Source organism: Ipomoea nil, unplaced genomic scaffold (assembly GCF_001879475.1).
Source record: "Ipomoea nil cultivar Tokyo-kokei standard unplaced genomic scaffold, Asagao_1.1 scaffold0642, whole genome shotgun sequence".
NCBI classification, from domain to species: Eukaryota; Viridiplantae; Streptophyta; class Magnoliopsida; order Solanales; family Convolvulaceae; genus Ipomoea; species Ipomoea nil.
In genome coordinates this window covers 6,178,404-6,191,560 of record NW_017617070.1, presented here as the reverse complement: position 1 = coordinate 6,191,560, position 13,157 = coordinate 6,178,404, and the positions used below count along the sequence as shown (strand labels likewise).

At 36.0% G+C, this 13,157-nt stretch overlaps 3 protein-coding genes across 3 annotated transcripts; 2 read left to right on the top strand and 1 right to left on the bottom strand.

The window, feature by feature from the left end:
* Positions 1 to 2,991: 2,991 nt before the first annotated feature.
* On the top strand, positions 2,992 to 5,093 carry LOC109174524 (putative per-hexamer repeat protein 5). The gene is made up of 4 exons (XM_019323751.1): positions 2,992 to 3,069; positions 3,272 to 3,359; positions 4,108 to 4,242; positions 4,394 to 5,093. The coding sequence occupies exons 2-4, from the start codon at positions 3,308 to 3,310 to the stop codon at positions 4,972 to 4,974; spliced, it is 768 nt and encodes a 255-aa protein (XP_019179296.1). The 5' UTR covers positions 2,992 to 3,069; positions 3,272 to 3,307; the 3' UTR covers positions 4,975 to 5,093.
* A 1,073-nt stretch (positions 5,094 to 6,166) lies between these two features.
* Positions 6,167 to 6,997, top strand: LOC109174484. Its single transcript, XM_019323718.1, has 3 exons — positions 6,167 to 6,337; positions 6,529 to 6,693; positions 6,884 to 6,997. The coding sequence occupies exons 1-3, from the start codon at positions 6,167 to 6,169 to the stop codon at positions 6,995 to 6,997; spliced, it is 450 nt and encodes a 149-aa protein (XP_019179263.1).
* A 134-nt stretch (positions 6,998 to 7,131) lies between these two features.
* LOC109174483 lies at positions 7,132 to 9,911 on the bottom strand. Its single transcript, XM_019323717.1, has 4 exons — positions 9,753 to 9,911; positions 7,770 to 9,701; positions 7,545 to 7,697; positions 7,132 to 7,446 (listed from the first exon to the last, which is right to left on the bottom strand). Exons 1-4 carry the CDS (start codon positions 9,909 to 9,911, stop codon positions 7,132 to 7,134), a joined length of 2,559 nt encoding a protein of 852 aa, XP_019179262.1.
* Positions 9,912 to 13,157: the final 3,246 nt, after the last annotated feature.

Here is a 13,157-nt window from a genome sequence, read left to right as displayed (position 1 = left end):
ATTGGTTCAATTAAATTATCATAATTTTTATCTTTTCAAATGTTTTGATTGGGGATTCAACCTTTTGGGAAGAATAAACCAGGAAATTAATTCCTTGGTTCCCTTCCAACTCAGTCAATGCGGCAGTCACTTTTTACAAGACAAGCTAGCTAGGTTTCATATACGTGTTTAATTTGCATGGACACTCTAAGTGGCAACCTTCTTCCCAACACTGAATAATTCCTAGAAACTTTATAGAAAAAAAGGAAAGAATGAAGGCAACCAACACCTATGTTGGACCATATATATTATGCCTATATCTAAGGGCAAATTATGCTGTGCATCCGTATGCACCATGCATGGTGCATACGGATGCAAAAACGACGTCGTTTTAACAAAATGCGCGTCTCCTCTTTAAAAAAAAAAATCAGGTTCGATTCCCAGCAACAACATATGAACTAAAATTTCATAATCGATGAACTAAAATTCCATAATCGATGAACTATAATTCCATAATCTAATCTATGAACTAATGGTACCCGGGTTGGACTTCTATTTGAAAGGTTATGAGTTCGAGCCTCGGTGGAGGCGTTATTGGTTCTTTGTGTTTCAGTAGGTTGAGAAAGTATATGAACAGATACTACAATGTAATAGGGCCAGTAACATTCAAAAAAAAAAAAAAAACTAAAATTTCAGAATCAATGAACTATAATTCCATAATCTATGAACTAAAATTCCAGAATGAATGAACAATATAATGTTGTTGCTGGGAATCGAACCTGAATTTTTTTAAAGGGGAGACGCGCGTTTTTTAATAAAACGACGTCGTTTTGGCATCCGTATGCACCATGCATGGTGCATACGGATGCACAGCATAACTATCCATATCTAAGTATGTTAGCATGCTCGGATTTTGGGCTGTGCAAGCTAGGTTACAGCATATGTCCTAAATTTTAGAAGCTCAATATTTTATTTTTACTTAGTTTAGAAATAAAAATTAATAATTTGCAATTAAATTTAAAAGGTTTTATGAAAAAATGGTGGGACCATGTGTTTATTGTATTTTAACTTTGAGGTCTAAGGTTCAAAACTTGTGCACATTATTATAATTGTAACATTTTATCACCTTATTATTATTACTAGTATTTTAACTTGTGCGTGTCATCTACCATGTATTGTGATGACATCCTGGTTATCCATCCAAGTGGATGGGCAAAGGTTCGATCCTCGATGGTGGGAAAGTATAAGAATCACAAGTATTTCAAAAAAAAAAATAAAAAAAATTGTATATTATATAGTGCAATTGATGAAATTGGTTGTATCGATTATATTTTTTAATGTTATCTTTGCTTGAATTCGAGCAAATAATTGCCCAATTATCCGTGCAATGCACGGATAAATTTTTTTATTATATATTTAGATAATAAAATTGTTAGTATTTCTTTAATCCTTTCAAAATTTGTTAAATATTTATTCAAATACGTGAATACGTATCAATGCAGAACACTACTGAAATTTTTCGTATGAACAAAAACGGACATGGGGGACTGTTTCTACATTAGAGATAAACGGTCTCCCCGAATATGCTTTTCCTAGATTGATATCCGATTAGAATAGTATAGATTAGAAAAAATTAGGATATTAATTTTAAAGATTTTAATTTTAGTTGGGCCTTATTTATTTACCCGAACAGGGCCACAAAATTCTAAAAACCTGCTCCGGTATGTTAGCAACCTAGAACATGCATTAATTAATGGCTATATGCAAGGCAGCGAATAGAACACCAGACGTTTACATCTTTACTTTCTACCGTCACTTTTGCACAACTACAGCGCGTACTATAATTATGAAACAAGGAAATTAATAGTCCAGGCAGCTCAACTAGTTATAGGGGTGAAATTTGAAAAGAATGAATAAGAATCGAGTTTCATCAGTAATGGTTCAGAAATTTAACTTTTTCAGGAAGAATGAATAACAAGGAAATTAATTCCTTGGTTCCCTCCAACTAAGTCAATGCGGCGCAAAAGGTCAGTTTTTACAAGACCTTAGGGGCGCTTAAATCTATTTCCTACCTAATTCCAAAGACTATAAAATTTCTTGGCTTGGTTGGAAAGAATTGCAATTCCTCTATTTTCATAGAATTAAAATTCTATAATCTCATGTCCGATCCCCTTGGGCTTTTAATTCTTTGAATTTTAGAAAGAAAAAAAAAATAGTGATGAGACAAAATTATCCCTCTCTTTTTTAAACCTAAAATTAATATCACAACAACAATGGGCATTTTGAACTTTGTACTACTTACAGGGCGTTTGGTTGGAAAGGGGAATTATGTGGGAAAGAAATTGTAATTCCATGGGAGTTGAATTACTGGGAATAAAGTGGAAATTTAAATTCCAGTGTTTGGTTGATATGAATAGAATTACTGGGAATTTCAATTCCAATGTTTGGTATACATGGGAATTGAAAGAGAATAAGTAGTATAAAGTCAAAAATGTCCATTATTGTTGTTAGACATTAATTTTAGGTTAAAACAGGAAGGGGTAATTTTGACTCATCACTATCTTTTTTTTCCCAGGAATTAAAATCCGGGGGGGGGGGGGGGGGGGGGGGGGGGGGGGGTAGACATGGGATTTTAATTCCATGAAAATAGGGGAATTGCAATTCCCTCCAACCAAACTGCGGAATTTAATGGCCTTTGGAATTATGTGGGAAGTGAATTTCAAATCCCTCCAACCAAACGCCCTGTTATTCCCTTTCAATTCCCATGTATACTAAATATTGGAATTGAAATTTTCAGTAATTCTATCCCTGTAAACCAAACATTGGAATTTAAATTTCCACTTTATTATCAGTAATTCATCTAACATGAACTTTCAATTCCTTTCCCAAGTAATTTCTCCTCTCCAACCAAACGCCCGGTAAAGGAAGCTCGCTAGGTTTCATATACATGTTTAATTTGCATGGACACTCCAAGTGGCAACCTTCTTCCCAGCCATGCTATAAATTCTCCCATCGCCTCCCTCACCTTCTCGCATTCAACTCACCATCCAATCTGCATCTCATCTGCTTCATATTGCTTCTTCCAAAACTGTAAGCTAGCTTAGCTAAGTTCTCACTATTCAACCATATATGCATAATGCCCATATTCATTCTTAGTTTGTGCCATTCCAACATAACCTTATTGCAACCCATGCATTTTGGTTCATAAGTAATATTTTTAAAATTCCATTTTATTTCTACTAGCCAACTCGATCGATCTATGTTTAATTAATTTTTAGCCTTGTGTTAGCAGGAAATAGTTCGGAGAAGTCAGGTTAGCTTGTTCACAATGAATGGCATGAAGAAGACTACCTACCTAGTTTTGGTTTTTGCCCTCTTTGGTATATATTCTTTATTAGTTTATTTCACTTTTTTTTTTTTTTTTTTTTTTTTTGTCTCCACCAATGTGCATTATATATATATAATATATATATTGTAATTCTTTCTTGAGGGTAAACCTTTAATTTGCTCTAATTACCTTCTACACTATATCAATTGCTAGCTAGTAGGCACTTAAACCATGCCAACATTTTAAATACTTTTGCTCAGTGGTAAATCACTAGTTTATATCCTTTAACAAAAACAATAATATAAAAAAATATCTGTATAGGTAAACATTAAACTCCTACGATACTAAGAGGCGAGAACAAAATGACTTTATCAAGTACAAATTATAATCACACTAATATTATGTATTATGGTCTAGAACTTTACCAAATAAATATTACACACTTCTTCCAACTCATTTTATGTTAGTTTCTTCTTTATGTTTATGTTGATGGGTATATATATAAATTAATTATTTACTATTTAATTTTTGTTGTCGCGGAGGTTCAAACGTTAATCTTTTATCTCAAATACTGCCTATTGAATTGAACTAATAAACCCGTTCGGGCAACAATTTACAGCTCTATATTTTAATAACTCTTTTTTTTTTTTGATGAATAAAAAATAATAATAAAAGTAAAAAAAAAAAAAAAAAAAAAGCTATGAAATTAATGCAAAACTATGGAGTAGTAGAATTCAAAATGCATGTGTAAATTGGTGAGTATTATAAGTGAGCTTTGACGAATTGTAATTGGGATGCAGTTATTGAGGAGGGCATTTGTCTGCATGCATGGGGAGGGGTTAATGAAGATGTTGAAGGAGGTGAAGAACAAGTCACCACTCCCAAAGAAAATTACCATATTTCCACCCTCTCTCGGAAGTTGCTAGCCTTTCCTGGTAACTTATCACCTCACCATTATTTATTTTCTTTCTTTCTTTCCCATCAAAATTTACACAAAACCAAACAAACCATATATATGCCCACATTTAATAAGTCGAATATAATGTTTAATGAATATAAGTAACATATTTTTTATTCATTATTCAGGTTATAATAACAATACAGGATCCGATTTGGTACCAGGCACGGACCCAGGTTTCGGTTTTGGATCGGGCTCGAACATGGGTTCGGGTTCAAGTATGGGCTCAAACACGGATTTGGTCCCGGATGCAAACCCAGATCCGAGATTCAATTTTGGGTCGGGCCCGAACATGGGTTCAGGTTCGAGTACAGATTTGGTTCTGGACGCAAACCCGATATCAGGTACGGGTACGGGGTCGAGTTTTACAATCGGGCCAGGGGGACCAGGGTGCTCAACGTTGGACATATTAGTTGACCAATTCGCATCGGGCACGCTGTGGAATGGGATTCCCACCTACACAGTTATCATCACCAATACCTGCTTCGCCGGCAGCAACGGCACCGGGAGCTGCACCTTTTCCGACATCCACCTCAGCTGCGGTTGGTTCAGCTCTTACATCCTCGTCAACCCCGATGTGTTTCACAGGATAGCGTACAACGATTGCCTCCTCAAGAACGGCGGCAATCTCAACCCCAAAGAAGCCGTCTCCTTCGTGTATGCTGACAGCTTTCCATACCCGCTCTCTGTCACATCTGCTACCTGTTAAATTATATATTCAACCACGGATATGATGTAGTAGTGAATGCATTACGCATATATCTAATGTATTCATTACTTCTTATGTCCTAAAGTGATAATATGACGATACTCCCTTTATTATCTTTATGGTGTGAGTGTATCCTTTAATTTGATTCCTTTGAATAGGCCACCTATGCTCCGAAGAGTTAATCACTTCGATTAATTCCGAAAGATTGTTTACTTTTCCGAAAGGCTCTTGTGATGGGTGATTCAACATTTAAGGGAAAAAGAACACCAATGTTATAGGTTGAATGCTCGGGCAATTTCAGCAGAAATACGATACGTGTCAAGTTTCTATTCACCTCGTTTCAATTTCATGAACAGAAGACTGATTTGACATTTATTCTTGTCCAGTGAAAACACTGACATTGGAAACAGATAACGAAGCTAGTGATTTTGTCAACTCCTCTTCCCTTAGAGCATCCACAATGGTTAGGGAGAATTAGGGGATAATGTAAGAGTGATTAGGAGAGAGAATGTGAGAAGGGAGGAAAAAAAAAATAAAAAACAAAAAACAAAAAACAAAAAGAAAAAATAAAAAAAAAAATTAAAAAAGAAGAAGGGCGAACGGCGCGACTGACGCGCAGCCGGGCGCGTGCACTGCACGCGCCCGGCTGTGGACTTGCTGTGCGCCAAACGCGCACAGCAAGTCAGATCTGCTTTCTCTCTTTTTTTTCTTGGTTTTCGCAATATTTCTACCATTGCAGATGAATTCTCCTTGAATTAATTCTCCCCTACATTAGCTTTGCTCCCCACTAAGAAGAATGAATTCTGAAATCTTCCCATAGAACAAATTACACTTTGGGTCCTGTGAGTATTAGGGTACTGGCAATTTGAGTACAGGACTTTCAAAACTCTCAATTTAAACCTTTATCTATTCATTTTTTGGCAGTTTTGGTCCTCCGGACCAAATTGCCGGCCAAAATTGGCTGGAAAATTATTTAATCGTTCGAATTGTTTTTGGGTGAGGGTAAAAACGTCATTTGTTATTGTATTTATTTGGGGACCACCTCGTGTTGGGCTAAAAAACGGTCACCAGAGGGAGATTGTCTTCGACGGCTGCTCGACGGTTTCCTCGACGGCGTATTTATTACTCCACCTTCCGACCGGTTTCCTCGACGGCGTCTGCACTCCTGCTCGACCTCCTCCGCTTGCAATCAATGGCTAATTCGTATTCATCATCTTCTTCTTCTAATCATGGCAACGAGTTTTATGAATTTGGGGAAAGGTTTCCAATTGTCCATTGTAGGTGTGGTGAGCAACTGAAGATACGCACTTCATGGACAGCTGAGAACCCAGGTCGTAGATTTTGGCAATGCGTGGGTGGTAATGTAAGTTAATTACTTTTGAAAGTCTAATTTTTGTGTATACCTACGAAATGCTCAATTTGGGTTTTTTTTTTTTTTTGTGTTGTTTAAATTAGTTTCAAACCCTAATTTATGAACATCAAATTTCTAGATATTTTCTGTTTTAGGAATTACTTTAATCACAGTTTTGTTTTGCATTTTGTTTATTATTGCAGAGGAAGGTGGGATGTGGTTTTATTGATTGGTATGATACTCCAATGTGCTATCATTCAAAGCGAATAATTCCAGGATTGCTAAAACGCATCAACCGACAAGATGAAGAGATACGAAAATTGAATTCGAAACTTAGAAGTGAACAAGGTTTGAAGTCCATGAACAAGGTGTTAGTAGTCTTGATTGTGTTATTTGTAGCAGTAGTTGGTAGTAGGGTTTGGTAATGTATGTAGTTTGGTTGGTTTTGGAAATGTATGAATTGTGGTTGGTTTTGTTCATGTATGAATTGTGGTTGGTTTTGGTCATTAAGGAATTAGTCTTGGTTTTTGGATATATATGTTACTGAATGAATTCCAGGCTTTTGGTCCTGCATTACCATTCATGTATGAATTGTGGTTGGATATGTATGTTGGACAAACTTATGGAAATCACATGCTGCATTACCATTCACAAAAAAGCAGTGTACATTGATTAGTTTGATACAAAACAGCTAACACAACAAAAACACAGTTTAAACAAAACAACAAAAACCATTAAGACCTTAACTTATCCATCATGTTTCAAAACACAATCATAAGGCAACCTAACAAGCACCTAGTTGGCAATCACTCAAGGTCAATTGGTTCACCCTTATTTCCAAAGAACTTGGATTTGAAGGTGGTCTTGCTCCTGGTATAATAGGGTTTTTTCCTATTGGAGGGCCTCAATTTCCTTTTGCCCTTACTGTCCTTGGATTGGCTTTGGTCCTGCTCATCTAGCTGCTGTGCTGCTGGTAGGTCATCTAGCTCCTGCTGCTGCTGGTCACCAGAGGGAAAGTGGTCTTCTGTCTCAGCTACACCCTCATGAGGCTGGTTGTGCCCTGAAGGAAGGTGGATGGGGATTTGTCTTGCACTATAGATGAATCTTTTTTTTGGCTTCAACTGGGAAAAAACAAAGAAACATGATAAGTAAACTCAGGCATAATACACCAAAACTAGGAAATGTAGTTGAATATCTAATGAGAGGCCACAAAGTAAACCTTTTTATTTGGATTTGTAGGACATTTCCTTGCATTGTGGCCAGGTTTCCTGCACAGTCCACAATGTAACTGAATGTGTTGTCTGGACACATACTTTCCATCTATTGTCAATTCAGCAGCTGACCTTGCCCTTTGCTTTTTGGGCCTCCCAACCTGCAAATCAATTTAGTCAAGATAAAGTGAATAGAATAAGAACACATTAATGACTAGGCAAAGCATATATACCTTGGCAGTATACAAAGGAGGCAATGGTGGGGTTCTGTCACATTGTGGCCAATCATCTGGACCTGTCATAGGGTTGATACAACCACCATATACCTTCAAGTAGGTCTCTTTGGAGTAGCAGGGATGGACATAGTCAGTAACTGAACCCTTTCCATGCTTTTTCCATATAGCACAAATGGCATGTTTGCATGGAATGCCAGTTAGGTCCCAAACCCTACAGGAACACTTTTTTGCTTCCAGATCAACCTCTTGTTGATCCCCATATAAATGGCTTACTTCAAACTTATGGAAATCACATTGTGTTGCATGGTATGTTGATGCATCCTTCTCAATTTTCTTAAGCTTTCTCACAATTGCAGGACATAGCAAGGCTTTCCACTCTGCAGCTTTTTGTCTTTTCTCAAAGAACTTGCCCATCAACATTTTCCTTAGTATTTCAAGACATTCAATAATGGGTTTGTCCCTTGCATCCCTTATAGATCCATTCCATGACTCACAGATGTTATTAACCAACATGTCACAATGAGACTGTGTAGAAAAGTGAGATCTAGACCACTCTGTTGGACTCTTATCACCAAGCCATTGGTATGCATCTTCATCTAAGCCCCTAAGTTTACTTAATTCAACATTGAATGCATTCAAAGTGGTTGCCCTAGCACAAGCCCACAGGCAGTCCTTAAGGGCCTTTCCTTGGAAACCTGCCACCTTCATATTTGCATGAAGGTGCCTCACACAGAATCTATTCTCCACACCAGGTAGCTCACTCTCAAATGCAGGAATCAACCCTTTCTGTTTATCACTAATGAAGCAATATTCATCCTCAACACCTCTAGTTATTTCCAAATCAGTTTTCAGAAGTTGTAGAAACCATGTCCAAGATTCCTTTTTCTCCCCTTCCACAATAGCATATGCTAGTGGAAATATACTATCATTGCCATCAATACTAACAGCTGTTAGTAGCATCCCACCAGTTTCAGTTCTAAGGTGACACCCATCTAAACCTATTATTCTTCTACAGTGCTTGAATCCTTGCTTGCTAGCTTCCCAACACACATACATTCTCAAAAACCTGGAATTGCCACTTTCATCAGTTAGGTCACTGAGTTTTACAGGACAGGTTGTCTTGGGGTTTGTTCTTTCTATTTCTGCCTTATAACTCCATATCTTCTTAAAGGTATCTTCCACTTTACCTTGCCTTAGCTTCTTTGCCTTCCAAATAGCCCTATAGGCCTGTGAATTGCTAACATAAAAACCCTCCTGACTGCACACCTTATCCTTGAACTTCCTCATCATCCAATCAGGATGGTCTTGCAATTCAGTTAACCACCTTTTAGCCACCACAGAAGACTTAACCATACCATTTTCCCATACCCAACTACAGCCTTCATGTTCATCTGTCATATTCAAAATCCTCCATGTCATTGAACCAAGTACTTTCCTCAACCCTATTCTCCAAGGACACCCCTCCTGTGTACATTTAACAATTACCCTCTCCTTGTCATTTTTCAGAGTTTTAATCTCTTTGCCATTATTGAAAGCATAATTTTGCACAGCCTCTCTAAACTGTTGTTTAGATGCAAAAGTCATTCCTAACCTAAACTGTGGGTCCTTCATGTCTGTTGCAGCTCTAAATATAGGCCACTTACCCTCAACATCACTATCAGAATCAACAATTGACTCCTCATCTGAAAACTTAATTTCCACCTCATCATTGGTCTTAACTTTTTTTGTTTTCCTATTTTCCACAAAAGCATCATCCACAGCTCTAGCTTCTGCATTTGCAGCCTTCTGCTTTTCTGCCACCTTCTGCTGTTCTGCAACCTGCTCTTCTACCTTCAAACACTCTACCTCAATTGCATTTTCCCAATCACTTTCTGTCTCCAGTACTTCCATATCAGCATCAACCAAGTCCACCTCATCCATTGTTTCAACCTAAAACTCCAACATATTGCCTGGGTTGTCCTCATTCAATATTGTTATTACATCCATGTCAGATTGCAGCAACTTCAAACCATCATTGGAAAGGCAGTATATTAGTGCTCCTACTTCACTATACCCTAAATTTTTAATCATATCCTTCAACATTTGTAAACAAATTTCCCTAGCTTCCATTCTGTCATAAACCTCTACATCACCACCCATATATTTAACCTCACCTACCCTATTTATTACTCCATTATGGAAAAGGCAAACAGAAAAAGGACCAACTCCATCCCCTGTAAAGAAACCATTTACACATACAATAGTCAACATACTGGACCCCACAGACCACAAAGCAATAAAGGTATACAGAAATTGCTCCAACTCCCAGTTTATGCACATGGAATCTTGACAAAAGTATTAGTATAGTGGTGGTGCCCACACAACACAACACAACACAACACAACACAATAATACTTGCAGAAACTTAGTGGTGGTCCCCGCAGAACAAAACAACACTACATAACCCTATTCTATGCATATATAAAGCCCAGGACAAAACCCTAGATATGCAGAAACTTGCATTCAACTCCACACACACAAAAAATAGGCAACCCAAACAACAAATACGCTCAGACACTTTCAATTTCTTCACATTTAAACTCCGAAAAAAAAATTTCTTACGTAGTTGTAGACCCATTCCAGTCGCAGATGATGAAGCTCGCCCTCTCCAAACCCAGAAGATGATGTCCACAATCGAAGCTCCAGACCACTTCACACAATCGCTGCTCCAGTAGTGGAAGATGAAGTTCTTTGGATTTTCCCCCCAAATTCGTTGCTTTCCCCCCAAATTGCAAGTGGTGTTGTTGACTAAAAGACCGGAAGGTGTTTTCCCCCCAAATACAATAACAAATGACGTTTTTACCCTCACCCAAAAACAATTCGAACGATTAAATAATTTTCCGGCCAATTTTGGCCGGCAATTTGGTCCGGAGGACCAAAACTGCCAAAAAATGAATAGATAAAGGTTTAAATTGAGAGTTTTGAAAGTCCTGTACTCAAATTGCCAGTACCCTAATACTCACAGGACCCAAAGTGTAATTTGTTCCTTCCCATATTATCCACAAGTGTGGATGCTCTTAGTACTGGCCGGGGTCGGGGTCTAGCATAGTACCCGTTGACACAAAACATGCCATTCTCTTCAATTCAGTTGTCGTAGCTCCCAACTACTTCATTTTTTTTTTTTATTTTCAATCTACGTGAATAGCAAAGAGAGAAAGAATTGACTAACTTAGCAAGTGGAGAGAGAAGCAATGCGGCAGCTTTTGCTGTCAACCATTTCAACTTTTTTTTATTATTATTTATTTTAATATTATCTTATTATTATATTTATAATATAATATAAAAGTGTGATCCATTTTTTAGAGTGAGAGAGATTTGTAGGAATATAGAATAAATAGTAGAGAATTTATAAATTTGATTATGTAAAAGTGAGACTCATTTTAAAAAGTGAAAAATATTTACAGAAATAAAAATAGCTTAAGTTTTTAAGGCATATCCAATGAAGGAGATTAAATAGAGAGAAGAGATAAAATAATTGAAGGGGAGCAAATTATATTCTCCAAAAAAAAAAAAAAATTCTCTAAGGAGAATATGATTTGAGCATTTATGATGCTGAGTCACATGTCCCCCACTTCACTTACCATTTATTATTAAATAAATAGTGAAGGGGTATTTAAAACCCATAACAGTGTTTTAAAAACTTATCAATCAAATAATATCAATCACTTTGATACTCATTCCTTAGAGCATCCTTATCAGTTGGGGTTATTAGGGGAGAATGTAAGAGTGAGTAGGAAAGAGAATAATGTGGGAGGGGAGGGAAAAAAAAAATCAAAACTGATTTTATTAAAAAAATATATATAAAAAATAAGCATGTCATTTCTCTATTGGTTCTTTATCCTTCATCATTAATTATTTTTCTTGGGCAGAGTAATATCCCAACATTTGCAGATGCTCCCCACCCCTTCTCTCTCTTGATTCTCTCTCTGCCACCATGACATTTTGGCCTCAAAAGTAGTGAATTCTTCCCTATTTCTCCTCTGATGTAGATGCTCTTAGAGGTAAACATGTCAACCAAACACACCTTTAAATACACCTTAATGACTATTTATTAGCCGTTGAGGGTGTATTAATATTTTTTTAAAATAATTTTATCATTATATATATCACATTAAAATGCTGAGATTCATCAATTCAAAATCTACAATCTTAACCTTTCATTTTTATTCAAATCTACAATTTCGTACGGTATGATATATTTCAATTTAAAATTTTATTTTATTTCAATTAAATTAAATAAATTAAAATATATTTTATTTATTTATTTAAATTTATTTTTATTTAATATCATAATTAGAAATTATATTTATAAAATTGAAATTATTAATAATAGAAAAGTGAATAAAATAAGATATAATTTGTAGGAGTGAAAAAGAGTACAACCCACAAAAAAGGGAGAAAAGAAGAGAAGGGTTGGAGAGAAAATTAAAGACAAATTATGATGTGGAACCGTGTCCACCTTGGTTCCAAAACGGCGTCGTTTTGGAGGAAAACGACGTCGTGCCAATTTAAAAAAAAAAAATTGCTTTCTTTCGCTGTTAACTGTGTTTGTCTTCAGATTCGGCAGTTTCCTTCCCAATCTCTATGTTTACAATTATAGAAGTGTATGTTCATAATTACTGAACTCTATGTTCATAATTATAGAACTCTATGTTCATAAAATTTTTGAACTTCATATTCACATTTATTGAACCTTATATTCACAATTACAGAACTCTATGTTCATAATTTTTGAACTCTAGAAGTCTATATTCATAATTTCTGAATTCTATGTTCATAATTATATAACTCTATATTCATAATTTTTGAACTCCATATTCACAATTATTGAGCTTTATATTCATAATTACAGAACTCCATGTTCATAATTATAGAACTCTATGTTCATAAGTTTTGAACTCTATATTCATAATTCTTTAACTCTATATTCACTATTGTAGAACTCTATATTAACAGTTACGTAATAGTATATTCATAATTTTTTTTATGTCACTTGAATTCTTTTGACAATTTTTTTTAAAATTAAATCTGATTGGAGGGAAAACGGTGCCACTAACGACACCGTTATTCTCGAATTTCAGAACGGCGTCGTATTGGACCCGTGTCCTCCTTGATTTAAGATCACTTTTATGTGGCCGAAAATTCCATAATTTCTAACCGTGAGACTTTGTGTAAGAAGTGACTTCGAAATCCAATTTGATCGATTCGTATTATAATTATATTTCCTCCTAATCATGCTAAGGAATGTAACCAACAAATATCAACAATGCAAATCAAGCAATATCTTCACAAACTAACATCATATAGTACTAATTAGAAAATTTTACCCCGTTATGCAATAATCAT